The sequence below is a fragment of the Microtus ochrogaster genome, chromosome 21 (assembly GCF_000317375.1).
Source record: "Microtus ochrogaster isolate Prairie Vole_2 chromosome 21, MicOch1.0, whole genome shotgun sequence".
In the NCBI taxonomy this organism is placed as follows: Eukaryota; Metazoa; Chordata; class Mammalia; order Rodentia; family Cricetidae; genus Microtus; species Microtus ochrogaster.
The window spans coordinates 1,213,491-1,235,189 of record NC_022022.1 but is presented as its reverse complement, the minus strand read 5'-3'; the positions used below and the strand labels follow the sequence as shown (position 1 = coordinate 1,235,189).

The 21,699-nt window shown below is 42.7% G+C and overlaps 2 protein-coding genes and 1 pseudogene across 12 annotated transcripts in view; 1 reads left to right on the top strand and 2 right to left on the bottom strand.

Moving 5' to 3' along the window:
- Window positions 1-6: 6 nt before the first annotated feature.
- Window positions 7-21,699, top strand: part of Arhgef11 (Rho guanine nucleotide exchange factor 11) — a 173,434-nt gene continuing 151,741 nt past the window's right edge. For 9 of the 11 annotated variants that reach the window (XM_026784046.1, XM_026784045.1, XM_026784050.1 and 6 more), the window contains exon 1: window positions 7-1,191. In XM_026784046.1, coding sequence (XP_026639847.1) covers window positions 1,160-1,191 — 32 coding nt within the window. In that variant the 5' untranslated portion in view covers window positions 7-1,159. The remainder of the gene's footprint in view (window positions 1,192-21,699) is intronic. The other 2 variants (XM_026784041.1, XM_013349809.2) reach the window with 2 other exon arrangements.
- LOC101996234 (60S ribosomal protein L10-like) lies at window positions 4,879-5,631 on the bottom strand. Its single transcript, XM_005356915.3, has one exon. It carries the CDS (start codon window positions 5,590-5,592, stop codon window positions 4,948-4,950), a length of 645 nt encoding a protein of 214 aa, XP_005356972.1. The 5' UTR covers window positions 5,593-5,631; the 3' UTR covers window positions 4,879-4,947.
- Window positions 13,317-13,885, bottom strand: LOC101996702 (annotated as a pseudogene).

The window sequence follows — 21,699 nt, the reverse complement described above, 5'->3', positions numbered from 1 at the left end:
GAGGCCAAGGCCGCGGCCCGGGCTCTCCGTGCCGCTGTGGAGGGCGCCCTGGCTCTAGCCGAACCGCAGCGTTAGTGAGAACGGGTCGCCGGGCACGATCGGCCGGCGAGGGGAAGCGGGACCGCCGCTCCAGGGCGCTGCGGCGAGAGAGACTTTCGGAGCCTGGACGTGCAGGAGCACACAGCGCTGACTGAGGAAATTGTCTCAGAAAAAGGCCGACCCGAGGCTGGGGCTGAGCACGGGACTGGGCTAGGTGGAGGAACCTGAAGTTCGGAAGGGAAAAGAGCGTTTAAGATTTCCTGGGGTTGGGGCCAATGCTACCGTTTTGAAGGTAAAAAGCATTGCGCTTCAGGTGTTTTGTGGGTTTTTGGCTTTTTTTTTTTTTTAATTTGTGTGTGTGTGTCTGCACAATTGGCTCATTTCAGAATTCAAAACCTTTAATGTTAAAAAAGAATCGGTGTTTTGTTTTGATTTTTAAGAAATCCACCCATTTTGCTCCCCAGAGCTCCATTGGACTTTGTACATTCTGCTGTATGGTTTTATTTATTTTAACTGTACAAATCATCTGGAAGATTTCTTTTTCCTCGAGTGCCATTTCGGATTTGTTCAGCCTTTTTTTTTTTGTTTGTTTGTTTGTCTGTCTTGTTTTGTTTTCCTTCCTTGGCATTTTAAACGAGAGGTTTTCAACCTTTGGAGCTTAAGGTTCGCTTGTCAACAGAAGGACAGTTGGGGAAACTGGATTGAAAGGATGGTTTTTATCGGTCTGCAGTTAAGACTGATATTTTGAAGTCGCATTCTTTCTGTGGTTCATTTTTTAGTCCATAGTGCTAACCTTAAAGAGATTTGTGGTTGACGTTTTGGTTTCTAAGAAGGTCATAGTTTTTCCTCTTTCATTTCTTTCTTTTTTTTTCCATTTTCTTCTTTCTTTTTCAAGACACGGGGAGGGGAGGGCGGAGGGTCAGGAAAGGAGAAGACCATGTTAAGTGGTGGAAGTGGAATAGCTCTGCAGTTACCAGGGTCCTGACAGCTGGAGAAGGGTTCAGTCTGCGACTTGGGAGGCCTTCCTCTCACCTTCCTTAAAAATTGCAAGGGATTCAGGCCTGTTCAAGACGCCCAAAGAAGCTCCAGGATTCTGGAACTGTGGAGACACAAAGAAACCATGAGCATACGATTGCCCCATAGTATAGACAGGTAAGTTTGCAAATAATTTGGGATTTTTTTTCCGACACTTATTAAAAAGAGTGGGAAGGAGGTGTTGTTGTGTTTGACTGGCTGAGCTGTGGGATAGGTAAGGTAGGAGCTGTGGTCTCTGGGTACTGTTAGTGTACATATGTTATGTTTATAGCCCTTGTGTGTGTGTCCATGTCTAAAGCGTTCCACCTAGTTCTGTGCCATCTATAACCAACAAAAAGTGACGCTAGAGGAGACAAGAAATGCTTTTGCCTTACACCAGGTGTGAGACTGACTCTTGTCCCCCCCAACTTGTCAGCCTAGGGATTCCAAGCTTGGACGAAGCCTGGTCATGGGGACCCACAGGTGAATGGGGACTAGCTTTAAATATTTGGGGAGTGGAGGTGGGGTGACTGGCAGGGTTGTGGGACTCCATCAGACTGACTGTTATGGAATGGTAGGACGTGGTGGTAGGGTGTTTCCCACTTAAAATGAGGAAGATGCTCTTGGTCTGAAATGTTGGGACAGAAATATTCTACATCCATATAATCAGAATTTTCACCAGTGATTGCTAGAGCTCTAAAACGTTTAGGCCACGCTAGAATTTCATCCTCTTCAAGTTTAGAGTTTACATTGAGAGCTACCAACAGGCTGATGCTTGAGGTTTAATGTTCCCCAAGCTGCCCTTAATAAGCTTGACTCTGCAAAACAGGCCTTCCCTCTGCTTGAAGCCGGAAGGAGTTGTTTTGGCTCTTAGGCCCTTGAAATCAGCTGGAGGCACATGATGCCCCTTCCCCCATAAGCTTGATCTGCCTTCCCTGTTACTGGTAACAGTGTAGCTGTTCTGCCCTTCCAGGGGATGGGACAACTTTGGTAGGTGGCTGCCTTGTACTTTCTTCCCCTTCTCCTCTTCAAGTCTTCTGCCTTAAAAGTCCTCCAAGGGATTGTGTTTTGTGTCAAATGAAAAAACGGTATTCTCGAGGTAGGGAAGAAAATCTGTAAGTCAGCAGTTCCTGTCTCTGTGTCAGTTAACCTTTGGGTATACATGCTAATAGTAATTTCCTTTTGACTGTGGAATGCTGTCTAAAATGCATAATAATCTCCCCAAACATTACCGTTATGTTGTTTCAGGGTCCCAGTTAGATCTATTTAGCAGTCCTTCTGTAGAGAAACTGCCTTGCAGTGGGGAAGAGGAGGCAGCCACAAAGGCAGTGTGGCTGGTTGTCCTGTCCCTCCCTTTCCACTGTGGAAAGGGTAGCTGAAGCTGTCAGAGCTTGAGGCGAAGGGTGGTTGCATGGCTGCCCTTCTCATCTTTTTGCAGCTGGGGGATTAGTACTCCCAAATTAAGATTTGCGTGTCAAACGATTTCTATTAATTCAGGGATGTGAGCAGATGGAAACCAGGTTTTGAGGGGTGAAGGGCAGTCAGGGCTTTGGGGTTAACGTGAGTATTCCTCTAGGAGCTTGCACAACTCCACAGATACGGGTCCCAGGATCCTAAGTGCTTCAATAGATACAGTGCTTCACAGATAAGTGCTTTCAGTGGAACATTTCTTCATTGAATCTCATAATGTTTCTCTGAGGTAGACAAATCAGAAGTTATTCACATTTTGTAGATGAGGAGACTGGATTCCTGGTTTGTCCAGTGCCATTTAGTATTGTCTGAGCAGTATCAGGATCTAGTCCCAAATCTCAGTTTTCTGATTCTGAATCCCAGATGCTTTTCATTGCCTCATCCTGTCTACAGAGGTTTAGAGACTCATCATCTAGAATGAGTAAGGCGCCATTTTGCGCTCTCTCTCTCTCTCTCTCTCTCTCTCTCTCTCTCTGGTATTTGGGTTAGGTGCTTGTCAAGTTTTCCCCTGTACTTTGTACCTATAATCTCTGGGGTTAAAACACTGTGTTCTTCCATGGGAAGAACTTACTTTGCAGGCAAGGCCTTCCTTGCCTTTACCCTGCCTGCTTCTCTGCCCCAGTAACAGGGCCAGTCCTGGAACTGAGATTCCCTCCTGGCTTCCTCTAGCTGACTTCTCTGATCTAGCTGCCTTAGCTATAGAGCTACATTGTTGACCTTATGGACGTCCTAGGTTCTGTACCTTATAAATGTAAATAATTCACTATCTTTTCTTTATGTTACCCAAGCTAGCTTCCCAACTTGCTATGTATCTGGGATTCACAATCTTGCTTCCACCTCCCAAGTGATAATTTAGTCTTATGCTATGCTGGAGGGATGAATTACAAGGAGCCATTGCAAATTATTGTTTGCAGTATTCTCATCTATTCTATGAATTTATTATGTGAGATGGTATAAGTGTTTTAGATAATAATTCATTTTTTATTGAAAGCAGGCAATGTAATTGAGAAATAGACATGGTTGCATATGCTTATAACCATAACCACAGTACTTGGGAAGCTGACGCAGGAAGGATTACAAGATTGAAGCCACTGGAGCTACATAGTGAATTTGAGGCCAGCCTGCCTCAAAAACACAACAATCCCAAAGGCCACATAGAATTGCCACTAGTCTGAGCTCTGAAAGCAGAGGCTATGTTGGTTTCCCAGTTTTTGTCCTGTCCACTAAGTTCAGTGCCTGGTGTGTAGTTGCTGCTCCACAACAAATGCATGTTCGGATAAGTGAACATGCCAGTAAGTGTGAGTTCATCTGCTGCGTGTCGTTTCCATGACTTCATCACATAGTTAACCTAGGGTAAATTAGAGAACATTTCCTTGGTAATATATGTATTTTCTAGAGGTAAAGGGAGGGACAGGACCCTCTGTTTAGAGACAGTGTGGCTTCCCACTTGGCAGCTTTTTCACCAGTTTTCTCCTGTTGGTCCACAGAAGGCATGACATGTTCTTAGTTGATTTCTCTCTTAGTGATCATCAAGGGCAGGGAAAATTGGGGCTGCCCTGTCCTTTGCAGCTTTTGTTCATGGCATCTTTTTGACCCCTTATCTGAATTTCAGTATTTCTGAAGGTGTGTTTGTATTGCAAGTAGAGAGCATGTCTGATTCCTCGGGGTAAATGTTTTTTTTGGGGGGCTGGGTAGGTTAGGAGTTTGCTTCCACAGAACAGCTTTTCTCTGCACAAAGAAGACGAAACCAGAAAAGTATAGTTATGCCAGGAATTCTTGGTCTTCTCCATTTCCTCCTGGTTAAAGCAGAAGTGCCATGCTAATGTCATCGCAAGGTCACACGGCTATGATTGTGCCATTTGAAAATTTCTTATTGTATCTTCCTCACAGGGCTGTTGAAAGACAAATGAGATAAGATATTCCAAATTGCCTTTTAAATAGTGAAACTATAGTTGATAGGAGGAGGGGGAGGGAAATGGGAGGCAGTGGCAGGGAGGAGGCAGAAATCTACAATAAATAAATAAATAAAATTGTGAAACTATATAAACTAGGTGATAAACTTGTTTAGTTTTATTCACTACTTCATGAATTAAATAATCCAAAACAAATTAAAACGGGTGTGGTGGAGCACACCTTTCATCCCAGCACTTGGGAGGGCGAGGCAAGTCGATCTCTGTGAGTTCAAAGCAAATGTGGTCTACAGATGGAGCCTGAGGCCAGCCAGGGCTACACATGAGACCCTATCTCAAAAGAGTAATAACAATAATCTTAAAACTTAAGGAGTGTCAGAAAGTTTTATTATTTGAGAAGTTTAAGAAGAACGAAATCAGTTTTTTTTTTTGTTTTTTTTTTTTTAGCAGACTGGATGTGAGATTTATTACTGAACATGATTTGGTAGGGTATAGGAGAGCACCATGAAAGCCCTCAGGAGTGTAGGGCTCGCCACTTGTCCAGGGGACCACGATTGGGGATATATTTGACCCCACAGCTATCAGGAATGAGTCGCTTCTCAGCAACCATGTCTTCAAATTCATCTGCATTAAACTTAGTAAAGCCCCATTTCTTTGAGATGTGGATCTTCTGGCGCCCAGGGAATTTGAACTTGGCTCTACGAAGAGCCTCAATCACATGTTCCTTATTCTGCAGCTTAGTGCGGATGGACATGATGACCTGGCCAATGTGAACCCTGGCCACTGTGCCCTGGGGCTTCCCAAAGGCACCACGTATGCCTGTCTGGAGCCTGTCAGCCCCAGCACAGGACAACATCTTGTTGATTCGGATGACATGAAAGGGGTGAAGCCTCACTCGAATATGAAAGCAATCCTTGCCACAACTCTTTACCATGTATTTGTTGGTACAAATACGGGCAGCCTCCAGAGCTTCGGAAGAGAGTTGTTCATATTCATCTGACACCATGTGGCCACAAAGCGGGAATTCATCAACTTTTGCCTTCTTCCGTCCCAGATCAAAGATGCGGATTTTAGCATCAGGGACACCTCGGCAGAAGCGAGACTTTGGGTACGGCTTGTTCTTACAATACCGGTAACACCAGGCGGGGCGGTGACCCATGATGACAATAGGACTGTCGGTAGCTGTAATGAAATGGCCCCGAAATCAGGTTTTTTGTTGCAGAAATGTACAAGGTGATGAGAATAGAAAGTAATACTGGGTAGGAGTATGGCTTAGTTGGTAGTATGCTTGCTAGAATGCAGGAAGAACTGGGTCCAGTCATCAGTACTACATGCCGATAACCTCAGTACTCTGAAGTGGAGGCAGGAGGATCAAAAATCCAAGGTCGTTCTTGGCTTCATAGGGAATTTGAGGCCAGCCTGAGTTACATACAGACTCTGTCTCAAAAAGAAAAATACAATACTGATAGGCGGGTGTAGTGGCCCACTTTCTAATCTCAGCACTTGGGAAATTGAAACAGGAAGATTATGAATTCAAGGTCAGCCTGAACTACGTGTAAATTTAAGGTCAGCCCACTGAAGCCTTGTCTCAAAAGACTGAAAAGAAATTGTTTTCCAGTAGTCACAGGAGTGTGCTTGTGTTCGCATGTATGTATGTGTGTATGTGTACATGTACTTGGTTGTGTGCACACCTGTGTGGAGTCAGGTTGAAATTAGGTATCTTCCCCAGTCACATTCCATCTTATTTGTTAAGACAAGTTCTCTCACTGAACCTAAAGCTTGTTAATTTAATAAGGTGAGGCTGGCTGACCAGTGAGCTCCAGGAATCCAAGCTCAGGTAGGTCCTCATGCCTACAGGGCTAACACTTCTCCTGCTGTTTCCCCAGCTCCTCCCTAGGCATTCTGATGAATGCAGAAGACTTCTGTGCCCAATTAGACGCCACTTTGTGTGATACAGTTAGTTGTAGCTTTTGTTTTTTAACTTTTTTTTTGCGTTCTAGGTGAGTGCTCTACCACTAAGTTTCACTAGCAACCCCAAGGAATATTTATTGGTGATCCCAGGCCATTGTAGAAGAATATGTAAAAGAAATGCATGCCCTTAAACTGTTAGTGTCAGGGACCTCTTCACCTGAGACTCTTGTCTTTGTCAAACTCTGGAACCAAAATCCCCAGATAGTTAACTTAGTTTGTATACTTAGTGAGTACTTAAAAGACTGCCTCCCAGCACAACAATAGTGATCTAGAGCAACAAAGAGATAAGTGCCCTGAGTTGCCACGTCTTTTCCACAACATACTCTTTTGCTTCCATCTAGACTATGAGATGGGAGCTGACAGTGGATTTGCAGATGAAACATTTGGTAAATAATCAGCATTATGAGCCAGCAGCAGGCTAAGCTTCATTTTGATACTCAAAAATGTTCTAATAGAGCAAGCTGATACTTTTTTCCTGGTCAAAGTACTGTGCAGCAGAGAAACTGCCCTCCAGTTCAGGAGCATAAACAAAAAGTAACGATGATTGCATCCATCAGAAACCAGAAACGAATCCTGCCCTAAGTGAACACATAGATAAGGGTTCTAGACACCTACAGCCTCTCTGAGACAGGGTGGGAACTGGAGTCTGAGTCTGTTTCACGTTATCATAGTGGCATTACTATTAAGCATATATTTTATGAGGGGTGGTGGTACACATCTTTAATCCCAGCATTCAGAAAGCAGAGGCAGGTGGATCTCTAGTTCAAGGCCAGCCTTGTCTACATAAAAAGGGGGGTAATTGAATGAAAAATTTAAGTTAGAAATTAGAATAAATATCCACTGAATAAAAAAGGGAAAAAAATGGAAGACACACAGCACCCAGGGGTGTTTCTAAGCCATATGATAAATCTAATTGAATCTTAAAAATAATATACTAGTTAAAATATATATACATACATACGTTGTTTTTCTAGACAGGGCTTCTCTATGTAGCCCTGGCTGTCCTGGAACTCACTTTGTAGACCAGGAACTCACAGAGATCCACCTGCCTCTGCCTCCAGAGTGCTAAGATTAAAGGCAAGTGACATTGCTGCCTGGCTGATCACGCCCCCTTTTTAAAATTTATTTATTTTTATCTTATGTTTGTGTGTTTTTTCTGCATGTATATCTGTACCATGTGTGTGTGATGCCCTTGAGCCCTCTGGCACTAGAGTGACAGGTGGTTGTGAGCCATCATGTGGATGCTGGGAATGGGAATGGAACTCTGGTCCTCTGCTGACACTTCTAACCATTGAGCCATCTCTCCAGCCCCTTGCTTTCTTTTCTTAATCACTGTGTTGAGGAAACCCAAGCTTAGACCTGTAAATGCCTTTCATGGCCACTCACTCACCCCATTGATCAAACAGGATGAGAGAAGTTGCTGATTCTAGTTTCAAGAAATTAAAGACAATGGATTTTGTCTTTTAAATTAATCACAATGGATTATTTTGTAGGGAAAATGCCAGCTTCTTGAGTTAATAGAATGGATGCTGGAGTTAGCTTTGTTCCTAACTACATGGAAAAATCCTTATCTGCTTTGTATCTTTATTTTCTTAACCTGAAAAATGAGTCCATTGGGCTAGTCGGCCTCAAAGATTTGATCCTTGAAGTTGCTATGTTCTTAGAGCCTCTGGAAGTGATGCCATGTGTTCAGTGAGCCAAGACTTTTTGTTTAGGAATCATTATCTTGTCTCCCTGAAAAGTCATGAAAGAAAGTGGGGGAGGGGAACAGAATGCCCATGAAAAGGGAAAGGACAATAGAAATACGGGGTGTGGGAATGGGAAGAGGAACTGTGGTCCCTGATAGAATTCAAGACAGCAGGTTTAGAAGACGCCCAGGTTAGTTGGATTTGAAGGGAGCCAATCACAAGAGTGAAAAGAATGATACTGATAGAGATGACAGGGATGGGATGGACTGGAAAACTCACAACCATCCATAATTTCAGTTCCAAGAGATCTAACTTCTGAGGGCACTAGGCATGTACGTGCTGCACAAACATGCTTTCAAGTAAAATACTTATATACATAAAATAAATTAATCTAAAAAATACTTCGATGGACAAGAGACGAATAGTTAAATTTTTTAGGTGGAAAGGAGAAGGCATTTTGGGCAAAGGGAACATGAATAAAGCTTCTGGAATGGGTGTGGACTGAAAAGGGTATGCTTGAGGGTCTCTGGAGCAGAGAAAAATTAAATTGATAATGTGTACAAGGTGGTGAGTAGTTCAGACTTTATGGAGGAGCCTGTTGAGTTTTATTATAGAGTGACTTTTAAAATAGTATTTAAAGTTGGTTTGATGGTAAGGTGCTTGCCATCAAGATGAACAACCTGAGCTCAATTCCTGAAAGTTGTTTTCTGGCCCCTACATGTGTACTGTAGCAATCATGAGTGCACATAAACAATTAATTATAATACAAGTCTTTAAAAAGTGATGGTAAAGAGCAAATCCTGATGTTGATATTTAAATTAGAAGAGTTTAAATTTGGGAGACTAACTAGAAGTTTTTAATGCAATATTTTCAAACAGTGAGTTTCTTCTGTGTTCCAATGGGTGGTGACAGTGAAAATACAGAGGCTGGGTGCAGATGGCCTTTTGGAAGCAGAATCAGTGAGGTATGTTAGGGCTGAATCTAATGTGGTTCCTGACTGTGAGACTAGTTGACTAAGAAAGGGACAGTGCTATTGATAGAATAGGAGCTTCATTAAAAGTCACGTGTCTCCCACTGGTACCCAGCAGCTCACTGAGCTCAGAGTATTGAACGAATTTATCTTGCTAAGGTTCTTGGGTTAGGCCATTTCTAGGGTAAACTATTAGAAAAATTGGGTCATGCTTTGAGAAGATTAGCATATATTTAAGGTCCTGATTAATCATTTATATTGTTTCTAAATATTAGACCATATTCAAGGGATTTAGAAGTTATACTAGTAGATGGATACAGAAAATAGAGGACTTTAACGTTGAAGGTTGTTGTATGAGCCCCACTCAGCCACTAACTAGCTATGATTAGGATTGTTTTTATAAAAGAATTTTGTGAATTCTATAGTGTGGTGTTAAGTGTTGTCAAAGAAATTGGTTGCCAAGGACCCACACTGCCCTAAATTAAACCTTTCTTGTCACTGGAGATCCATGCTTGGGCTGCCCATCCTATTCTGTTGAGTCTCAACTGAGAATTGACAGGCATGGTTCTGGGAACAAAACCAGGTAGCTTAGCTGGAGTGGTAGCACACACCCTTAAGTCAACACTCATTAGGCAGAAGTAGGCGGGTCTTTGCGATTAGATGCCAGACTTGTCTGTACAGTGAGTTCCGTGTCTCAAGAAAGGAAGGAAGATAAATTGCTTAAGTGTCTCAATCCAGGGCAAATTCTATCCTGCTTGAAACCTGCATTTTTCTTTTCTAGGCTTATCTATCTAGCTTAGAATTCATGGTTTCCTTCTTCAGTTCAGCCTACAGCTTGCTAATTGTGGTCGTATTGCCATTTCCTACCGTCAGGTAGACCAACCTATTTGAGCCCACTGAATTCATTTTAACCCCTTTATATCAAATGTCTGTCTCCTCCAACCCCATTAGACTTCTATTTTTTATGATTAATACCACTAAGCTGTACCATATATTTGTGTTACTCCTTCTTCACATACGCATAGCAGTTTGATTCTATTATTCTTTATTTGTGCAAAAGAATTGATATAAAAGGTCATTTTTAAATAAACTTTTAAAAACTTGCAAGTAAATAAAAGCATTACACACCAAAATTAACAAGAGTCAGTATCTACAACTTAATTAGCCTGTATATAGTTAGAATTAGCATTCAAAACAGAACCTATGACACCTCACATTAAATTTTTGCACCTATCCACCATCAAAACAAAACAAAACCAACAACAGAATTAGAACTAGAAAAACACTTAGCTGTGTGTCCTCTTTCACAACTTGTGTTTATTATTTGCATTCCTCATCCCCTTATAGTCAGCTTTTCTTGTTCTCTTTCTTCATGTTAAACTGTACTTACAGGTATATTTGATTACATATATATCATTTTCTAGACCCCCACATATAAGAAAGAAAATGTGATTTTTTTTTATTTTTGAGATTATGTGGCCTTATTTAATAGAATAAATTGTAAGTCCATTCATTTTCTTACAATTTTAAACTTCATTTTTCCTCAGAGCTGAGTAGTATTCCATTTTATGTATATACATCAAATTTTCATTTTCCATTTATCTGTTGATGAACAGCTAGATTGAGTCTAATTCTTTGCTATAGTGAATAAAGCAGCAGTAAAATAAAATCGGAATTTACATAAAACTTCATGCATAGCACCTAGCACATAGAAGACTTGGATTTAAAAAAAAGTGGTGCTGTCCTTTTCCTAACGTTTTCTGTTATCGCATCTTGTCCTACCATCAAGGTTCAAGAACAGTGTGTCTTTTTTGCTTTTCTGAGTGACCTTTAGTTCCCAGTTCTTGTTCTCTTAGGTGTTCTTTGTACATAACAAATACTGTTTCTAAACTTGAACTGTAGCTCACTTTTGGCATTGTTAATTTCCTAAGAAAATCCTCTAAACACTGCTGTCAGAGGGGCTGGACAGATGGCTCAGCAGTTAAGACTTTCCTTCCAGAAGACCCAGCTTCAATTCTCAGCACCCAACAACTGCCTGAAACTGCAATCCAGAGGATCTGAAGACCTCTTCTGGCCGCTGTTGGCATCAGTCATGTAGGCCTACATGCAGGCACCAGGAACTGAGATCAAGAATTTGTGTTCATAGCCCAGCATACACCTTCAATTCCAGCACATAGGGAAGCAGAGGTAGGCAGATCTCTGCGAGTTCCAGGACAGCCAGAGCTACACAAAGAAACCCTGTCTCAGAAAACGAGGGAGGGAGGGAGAAGGAAAGGGAGAGAATTCTTGTTCATATTAGATTTTAATATATCTTGGGTACTTGATAGTTATTGTAGGAACAGACCAGTCTTGTTGAAGTTGTTCCCTTCGGCTTATCAGAGTTTTAGGGGATTCATTGGCAGCTTAGTTTCTAGGCGTTGTTCCCCACAGAGGTCTGAAGGCAGGCTCTACCTTGCTGCTGTCTGTGCTGCCCAACCAAGGCAGGCTTCATTCATTCCATAGAGCAGGGCACTTAGGAACTTCTTTCCAAGAGACTGCAGCTGCAGAGAAAGGCCACTGTTGTTCTGGGAGGTGGTGACTGGAGAGAGTGGAGTGAAGAGCTGTGTGAAAGGGACCTTGTATTAGGCAGGAACTGCAGACCTTCTTCAGAGCCCCAGGGACAAAGGAGAACACCACTTAGGTTCCGTGTCTTCATATTAGGAGCATTCATTCATGTCGTCCCTCAGATAAGGTAGTATAACAAATCTTCACATGCCATGGTGCCACACACGTGGATTCGACATGAATAAGAAGCATACTGAACTGCCAAGGATTGGATGGTTTTGTGGAGAGGAGACAGATGTGAGGTAGTACACAAACTTACTCCTCAAAGGACACCTTTAGGTTTATAGACTTCGTGGAGGAAGAGACTTCCAGATTGAGGCACAAAGTGGTAGCCAGGAAAGAGAGAGGAAAAGAAAATCCAAACAAAGAACATCTTCCCCTGGAAGAGTAATCTGAGCTCACTAGTGGATATCATGGCCTTGGTGAGTGTTGCTGGGTAGTAGTGAGGCAGGAGCCACTTTATTATGGGTTAAAGTGAGAAGAGAGGGTAAGTAAATGGTGACAGACAACCAAACCAATTCTTTTGCAATAATTCTGACAATAAGACTTGGTCTGTTTTTTTCAAGATAGGACTCTGTTCCCAGACCAGAGGCTGTTAATCTTCAGTGTACATCAGAATCAGAGCCTGTTTAAAATATACTGTTGGGCCCAGGTTCCCTAATTCTGGCTCAGCGAGTCCAGGGTGCTGTTCCAGTCTCATGAGAATTTGCATTTTTGACAGCTCAGGTGATAGTGATATCTGTGTTCCATGCTTAAAGAGCGTCACAGTGCCTAGTGATATCCGTGTGCTCTTAATCAGCCTTCATTTTGTGGGTATGTAAGTGTGGTTTTCTTGAAGCAGGGTCTTACTGTGTTAGCAGCCTCCCGTGACATAAAACTCATTTTTGTAGCTTAGCCTGGCCTCAAACTCAAAGTGATTTTCCAGTGCCAGGCTCCAGAGTGCGGACACCACTGCAGTTAGCTCTTTCATTCTCATGGCAGTGCCTTTTTATGACTATAGATTGTCTGTTTCAAGATTTACACAGCCACGGTTCTGCTCTCTGCTGTGAATTTCTTCAGTGGATGTGAACACTGTGTTGTAGGTTACCCAGACCTGAGATAATAACACAGAAACTATATTAATTAAAACACTGCTTGGTCTATTAGCTTAGGCATATTCCTGGCTAACTCTTATATCTTAAATTAACCCATCTCTGCTAATCTCTGCATCACCACGAGGTTGTGGCCTGTGGGCAAGGTTCCAACAGGCTCCCGTGGGTGTCTTTCTTCTTCAGCAGCTACATGACTTCTCTCTGACTCTGCCTACTCTCTCCTCTATCTGCTTGCAATTCCTGCCTTGTCTATTCTGCACTGCAATAGGCCCAAAGCAGCTTCTTTATTAACCAGTGGCATTCACAGCATAGAGGGGAAGCCCACATCACTGTCTCCTTACATCTACCACACAGTTAGAATCCTGTAGGTACTGGTTAAATGGATTTAACTGAACCACATACATCACCTTCATCTGTGAAATCTTCCTCAGGCCTTTTCCTAGGATTGTTTATAATTCCAAATTCTGCTTTAGCCCTGCAGAGGAAGCAAAAAAATAATTATTTTTTTCATCTTATTAATACAGTGTTTATTTGTCTTCTCTCTGTCAAACCCTGAGCCAGTCACTTTCCCCAGACTTCCTGGGGAGGTACAGGAAAAGGAACACACAGGGCAGACAGGACACAAAAGAACTATGGGGGTGCAGTGGAGACAGCTGCGTCACCTGGCGAAGAGGAGGAGAAAGGCCACCATTAGGCAAAGGAGCCCCATGGCCTCTGAGAGGGCAAAGCCCAGAATGGCGTAGAAGAGCTGTTGCTTCAGAGAAGGGTTCCTGGCATAACCAATGATGAGGCTCTCCGAAACAGTTCCAATCCCAGCCCCAGAGCCAGCCACCCCAACAATGAACTTGGCGGCTGTGTCGATGTCCCTGGAAATGACACTGGTTTGGAAGCTGTGGCTAGGGACGAGTGAGGTCAAAGGACGAGGGACTGCCAAGCTGTTGAGGGCCTCATCTCTCCGTGTCTGCGGGTTCAGCTCCACTGCAGACATTGACGGCTCAGCAGCTGAGAGGTGCTCCTGACCAAGGAATGGGTAGAGATGAACCTGGAACAGGCATACATTTTCAGGGGTGAGGGGCCAAGGCAAGAGAGCTGCTCCCAGGGTAAAGAAGACAGAAAAAAAATAATAATTCTTAGAGAAATATCAAGGCAGACTGCCTAAATCAAGTATATGTAATTCGAATTTGGGATTAAATCAGAGAATTAATTCCCTGAAGTGATTCCCCAAACTGATCTCAGGTTCTGGATAATTCAGTAAGAAGGCTTTGGAATATCATTGATTTCTCTTAAAATGTTGGCACAAGTTTTCAGAGTGTTGAACTTCCTTCCCCCTGAGCATGCTTCCTGTTCTGTTCTCTCCTCGTAGCAGCCCACACCACAGCCAGGCTTCTCTGCTCAAGGCTTTGAGCCTGTCCTAGGGCTGGGGCCCTTTTCTCGAAATGGCCCACAGACTGCACAATCAGGTTGCCAGAGCACTTGACCTTTAGTGTCTCCTTGTGTCATGGGCAAACTCCCTCATAGTGGGTTGTTTTTCATTGTTTCTAGGTTTCCCAGACCAGTGGCTCTGAGTTAAAGATATAGATCAGGACCAGGACAATGGGAGATACACAAGGCCTGGCAGTTCCTGGGTCAGGGGTTTTTCTAACACTCCAGACCTTAAGGTCATTTAATTAAGAAATTAGAAGTCAGAAATTCTAGTCTGTGTGCGATACCTGCCCCTGCAGCCTAGTCTTAGGCTAATAGCTGCTCCTCTGCTTTCCTGGAGACATTCTTAAACTAGACCTGAACTTTAGGCCTGGCACATTGATTAAGGAATAAGCAAGACATGGTGTATATAGTAAGTGTTATTAGGTAGTGTTCTAGGCTCTGAGGACACACTAGACATTCTGTGGAAGCAAGAGCTTCAACAAGCAACTGAAGAATTACTAGTTGTAATGCAAAGACTTGGATTCATACCCTATTAGGGGAAAGGCAGGAGGAAAGGTGTGACAGGACTAAAGGAAATGAGAGACAAAATTTGAATTTTTTTTGTTTTTTTGTAGGGTAGGACAATAATCATGAGGGAGAAAAGAATTCAAAAGAAGATGGAGGCTTTAAAGCCGAACACGGGTGTAATACTCTCAGACCCCTCTGTTTCCCTGTCAGTGTGCTGCTGGCAAACTATGGGCACTGCAGATTCTAAGCCCCATTTTATTTTATGTTTTACGCTTATTTTTCTTGTGTGTGGAAAGAGGAGGAGCATGTGCCATGGAACAAGACTGGAGGTCAGAGGACCACTGGTGGCGGTCCATTCTCTCCTTCTACCCTTTGGGTCATGGGGGTCAGACTCATGTCATCAGGCTTGTTAGCAAGGACCTTCCCCTTCTGAGCCATCTCACCACCCATCAGTCCTGCGTTATAGATAGAGAAACAGGCTTAGGGAGCCTTAATGACTTGCCTAAGGTCCATGAGCTAAAAAGTGATGGAGTTGGGGATTTTTTCCCCTTTTAATTCAGTGTTTAGCAAGCGCTGGCAGGACTAGTATTGTGTGTTTTCCTACACTCTTGGTAAGGCTTAGATGGCAAATAATTGCAAATCTTGTGAGGGAGCCAGACCTCAATGTTGTTGATCAGTGGTGAAGATGACCTCTAGGAATCAAGTCTCCTGAGCTGCTCCATATCTTAGCTAAAATTCCCTTGCCTTACAAGCTGAGGTTTGTATTTGCCATCCAGGAAGAAGGTGACTCTGTCTTTGTCTTTTGGTTGTTTAATGATGGGGAATGACTAGTACCCTGGGCCTGGGAATTTCAATGAGGTTGAAGAAAATAAAATCTCAGAATTGGCTTGGTACTCTACCACCAAGCAGGGTGGCATCTTTAAGCTGCTTCAGGCTTATCTTCATGTGTAGTACATTTTAGTAACTAAGACTGTGCAGTAAGTAAATGACTGGTAAAATATGACTGTAGGTAGAGTTTTCCCATCCTGGGAGCTGCTTCCAGGTACTACATAGAGGCCTATATCAACTATAATTGCTTGACCAATAGTTCAGACTTATTACTAACTAGCTCCTACATTTTAAGTTAACCCATATTCCTTATTTACCCTCTGCCACTTGGCAGTACCTTTATTAACACGGCACATTCATCTCCTGTTTCCTCTTGATCTGCTGGCTACTCCTCAGACCTCACCCTTCCTCATCCCAACATGCTCAGTTTTGCTTTCCCTCCTAACTTCATTCTGTTTAACTGTTGGCCAGTCAGCTTGTTTACTAAACCAATCATAGTGACATATCTTTGGAGCACAAATTCTAATTGGTCTTAATAAATAAAACCCAGAGTGAGATATTAGGGGTGAATGCTGAAGGATCAGAGAAGCAGTGCAGCCAGTCACTAGAGAGACCTTTTACTTCTACAGACGTTCAGACCGAAGGGGTGATCCTGTCCTCAGACTGCATCCTCAGACTTTATCCTCTGACTGCAGGGGCAATCCTCAGATTGTGACCATCTCCACCAAACCTCAGACTGCAGTGAGCTCCGCTCTCCTCCTGCCTTATATTCCTCTTTCTGCCCAGCCATAATACTCCTGTCTCTTACCTCCTTAGTGCGTGGGATCTGAAGTGCTGGAATCACCTTTGTGTGAGCTCTGTTTCTCTCTTAGACAGATTCAATCTTGTGTAGTTCAGGGTGGCCTTGAACTAACAGATCCCTCTTCCTTTGTACACACAGTGTACAGAAGAATATTCCACAGGAAACATATATTCACACAGTGTACAGAAGGATATCGACAAAAGTGGATGCATTTTAAAATATTATTTACTTAGTCTCTGGAAGTTTTGTAAGTGTATACAATGTATCTTGGTCTTTTCCACCTCTAGTACCCCTTCTCATTTCCTCTGGACACCTCTTCCAACTTGTTCCCCTCCCAAATTTTTTATTTTTATTTTTTATAACTCACTGTGTCCAGTTAATACTTAGGTAGAATGTTGACTGGTCTTGGGCAGGCTCTGTGCAGGTAATTATCAATGAAGTAAGTTTATGAGTGCAGTGGCTGGGTTACTTTCCCCATATTTGGGCTCTTACTTCTTTGTGCCACATCTACAGTATTTCCTGAGCTTTGTGGTAGGGAGGATGGTACAGAAGTCCTGTTGGGGAGCTTACAACAGCTAGCTATTCTCAGCACTTTGGCTAGTCGTGAGTCTCGGTATCAATTGTTGCTGGCTGCTAAAAGAAGTTTCTCTGACCAAGGCTGAAAGCAGCACCAGCTATAAACATAAATATTTAGGAGACAGTTTGACAACATGTCAGTTTGTGAAAACAACAATGGCGGGCTCTCTCCCAGGGTCTATTACTTCCCAAGCTGTGGGCTTTTGACTAGATTTGTGTACCAGACATGAATTCCCTCCTGTGGAGTAAGCCTCAGACCCATTCACAAGCAGTTGGTTATCTCCCTTAACCTTCCTGTCACTATTGCACTAGTGGGTACATCTTGCTTGGCAAATTGGTGTTGTAGCACTTCTAGGTTAATAACCACCACAACAGCCTGACTAGCACCTTCCCACACTATGAAAGTCAGTCAGCAGGAAGGACGTTTTAGATCAACTCCAGCTTGATTTCTCTGTCTTCAGCTGTAGGGTCTTACTACTTAGCTCTAATGGTCAACCAACAGTGACAGTAGACCATGTTGCTTGCAAGGGTGGCCTCTCGCACTTACAGGAAGGCATCCCATAACTGACACTGAGATTTTCAGTCAATAACCCATGTCTTCTAGGAAAAACATTATCTACACATGCAGCATGTTCATATTCCTTTAAAATTTTGTACTGTGGTGATATTACCTGAAGATCAGAGTGCAGAGCTAGCCACACTAGTTAGCCATAGAGGCCAGGCTGTGGTGGCACACACAGTTTATCCCCAGCACTCAGGAGACAGAGGGAGGTGGATCTCTGTGACTTCAAGGCCACCCTGGGCTACACGGGATTGATCCAGTCTAAAAGAAATACAGCCAGGCAGTGGTAGCTTACACCTCTAATCCCAGTACTTGGAGGTCACATGCCTTTAATCCAAGCACTAGGGAGGTGGAGACAGGAAGGGAGAGAGGAAAATAAGGCAGGAGGAGACAGGAGCTCAAGATTCAATCTGAGGTTTCAAGAGACAGCAGTCAGTCTGAGGATGTGTAGAGACAGGCTACCCATTCGGTCTGAGGATTTCGTAGAGGTAAGACCTAGCGGTGGCTGCTCTGCTTCTCTGGCCTTTCAGCTTTCACCCCCTAGTACCTGACTCCGGATTTTTATAATTAAGACCAATTAGAATTCATGCTACATTGTACTTTTTAATTAGTTTACAGAGTAGTAGATTTCTGTGAGATTTTTAGACAGCTTTAGTTTTGATTAACTAGCCACGCCTCCTTTCCCTCCTTTCTCCTCGCTCCAACTCTCTTGTAAACCTTTAATTTCCAATATTTCCCCCTCCTAGTTTTATATCATATGTGCTTCTGTCCCCTCACTCCTTGAGGCTTCCCCACTACACACCCCTAGGCCCTTTCTAGCTTCCTGACCTCTACCGACACTCCAAATTAAACATAGGCATCTAAACATTTGAAGCTAGGACCCACATATGAGAAAACATGTGGCAGTTGTCTTGCTAGGTCTGGGTTACCTAAGTATAATTAATGTTTTCTAGTTCTATCCATTTTCCTGGAAAAAAATTATAATTTTTTCTTTACAGCTGAATAAAATTCTACTGCACATACATAGTGCCTTTTCATTACCCGTCATCAGCTGGTGGACCTCTAGTCTGACTCCATTTTCTGGCTGTTGTAATTAGAGCAGTCTGTGCATGGGTGTGAAGTCCTTTGGATGTACACTCTGGAATGATAGAGCTGGGTTGTTGGTAGTTGTATTTTTAGCTCTTTGGTGATATCTCCACACTGACTTCCATAGTGGTTATACCAGTTTACACTCCCACCACCCGTGGTTTCCTTTTCTTCACATTCTTTTTTTTTTTTTTTTTTTTGAGACAGGGTTTCTCTGTGGCTTTGGAGCCTGTCCTGGAACTAGCTCTGTAGACCAGGCTGGTCTCGAACTCACAGAGATCCGCCTGCCTCTGCCTCCCAAGTGCTGGGATTAAAGGCGTGCGCCACCATCACCCGGCTTTTCTTCACATTCTTTTTTTTTTTTTATAGTTTATTTTTTTTAAAAAATTTATTTATTTATCGAGGATTTCTGCCTCCTCCCCGCCACCGCCTCCCATTTCCCCCCTCCCCCGATCAAGTCCCTCTCCCTCATCAGCCTGAAGAGCCATCAGGGTTCCCTGACCTGTGGGAAGTAGTTTATTTTTTTTTAATTTATTTATTTATTGGGGATTTCTGCCTCCTCCCCGCCACCGCCTCCCATTTCTGTCCCCCTCCCCCCGATCAAGTCCCTCTCCCTCATCAGCTTGAAGAGCCATCAGGGTTTTTCTTCACATTCTTGACAGCATTTGTTACCATTTGTTTCTTGATGCCAACCATTCCGACTGGATTTAAGAGGAAATCTCAAAGTACTTTTAAATTGCATTTCCCTGATGGCTAACGATGTTGGACACTTTTAGAAAAATGTTTGTTAGCCATTTGAATGTCTTTGAGAACTTTCTTTTTTTAATTTTTTTTGAAGATTTATATGTACACAGTGTCTGTCTGCATGTATTTTTAGAGGCCAGAAGAAGGCACCAGATCTCATTACAGATGGTTGTGAGCCACAAAGTGGTTGCTGGGAATTGAACTCCGGACCTCTGAAAGAACAGTCAGTGTTCTTAACCTCTGAGCTATCTCTCCAGCCACACTGAGAACTTTCTGTTCAATTCCATGACTTTTTTTTCTTTCTTTTGGGGGGGGGGAGATTGGGCTGTTGTTTTCTTGATGTTTAATTTTTTGAACTTTTTCATGTATTCTAGATACTAATCCTCTCAACAATATTTTTAGTTACTGACTTTATGTATAATTCACACACCATAAAATTTGACATGTTACAACTTGCAGTTCAGTAGTTTTTAGTATATTCCAAATTGTTCGGCCATCACCGATGTCCAATTCCAGAACATTTTCACACAGTTGTAGAATATTATTTTAAAGTCTGTGACTTTTGTTCATGTTGCATTTATTTAACTCTATGAAGCTGTGATTCTTTCCCTGTCTAAAACACCTGATGGTCTAATAAAGAGCTGAATGGCCAGTAGTGATGCAGGAGCAAGGATAGGTGGGGCTGGCAGACAGAGAATGTGTGTGTGTGTGTGTGTGTGTGTGTGTGTGTGAGAGAGAGAGAGAGAGAGAGAGAGAGAGAGAGAGAGAGAGAGAGAGAGAAACAAGGAGAGAACGAGCAACAAGAGAACAAGGGGAGGAAGACAAGAGGCCAGCCACCCAGTCTATAGACATGGAGTAAGAAGGAAAGAAAAGGTTTACAGGAATAGAGAAAGATAAAAGCCCCCAGGCCAAAGAGAAATGGAATAATTTAAGTTAAGAAAAGCTCGCAAGAAACAAACCAAGCTAAGGCCAGATATTCATAACTAAGAATAAGCCTCCATGTGTGATTTATTTGGGAGCTGGATGGGTAAGCCCCACAAAAAGCCAAAAGAGCAAAACGTCACACAAAAACGCACACCCTAAATCTTGGGCTTGCTAGATTCCAGTTACACTTGTTGCTTCTAGTTACACTTGCTCCCTAATCTAAAAACCACTAATCTACTTTTTTTTTCTAGTTCCATCCATTTTCCTGCAAAATTCAAGCTGTCGTTATTTTTTTCTGCTGTGTAGTACTCCATTGTGTAAATGTACATTTTTCTTATCCATTCTTTGATCGAGGGGCATTGAGGTTGTTTCCAGGTTCTGTCTATGACAAACAAAGCTGCTATGAACATAGTTGAGCACATGTCCTTGTGGCATGATTGAGCATCCTTTGGATATATACCCAAAAGTGGGATTTACTGGGTCTTGAGGAAGGTTGTTTCCTAATTTTCTGAGAAATCTCCACACTGACATCCAAAGGGGCTGTACCAGATTGCATTCCCACCAGCAGTGCAGAAGTGTTCCCTTTTCCCCAAAACCTCCCCAGCATAAGTTGTCATCAGTGTTTTTGATGTTGGCCATTCTTACAGGTGTAAGATGGACTCTCAGAGTTGTTTTGATTTGCATTTGACTAAGGATATTGAATATTTCCTTAAATGTCTTTTAGCCATTTTAGATTCCTCTGTTGAGAGTTTCCTGTTTAGGTCTGTACTCCATTTGTTTTTTTATTGGATTATGTGATCTTTTGGTGTCCAATTTCTTGAGTTCTTTGGGATTAATGGAGATCAGACCTCTGTCAGATGTGGGGTTAGTGAAGATCTTTTCCCATTCTGTAGGCTGTTGTTTTATCTTGTTGACCATGTCCTTTGTTTTACAGAAGTTTTTCAGTTTCTGGAGGTCCCATTTATTAATTGTTTCTCTCAGTATCTGTGCTGCTGGGGTTATATTTAGAAAGTGGTTCCCTGTGTCAATGGATTCAAGTGTATTTCCCACTTTGTCTTCTATAAGGTTCAGTGTGGCTGGCTTTATGTTGAGGTCTTTGATCCATTTGAACTTGAGTTTTGTGCATGGTGATAGATATGAGTCTATTTTCATTTTTCTACATGTTGTTTTTTTGGGTTTTTTTTGTTTTTTGTTTTTTTTGGTTTTTCGAGACAGGGTTTCTCTGTAGCTTTGGAGCCTGTCCTGGAACTAACTCTTGTAGACCAGGCTGGCCTCGAACTCACAGAGATCCGCCTGCCTCTGCCTCCCTAGTGCTGGGATTAAAGGTGTGCGCCACCACCGCCCGGCTTCCAGCACCACTTGTTAAATATGCTTTCTTTTTTTCCATTTGATGTTTTTTGCTTCTTTACCAAAGACCAGGTGTTTGAAGATGTGTGGATTGATATCCGGGTCTTCTATTTGGTTCCATTGGTCCTCCTGTCTGTTCTT

What these genes read in the sequence shown, in the direction of transcription:
- LOC101996234 (XM_005356915.3), bottom strand. Translation starts at nt 5,592, where the DNA reads ATGGGTCACCGCCCCGCCTGGTGTTACCGGTATTGTAAGAACAAGCCG.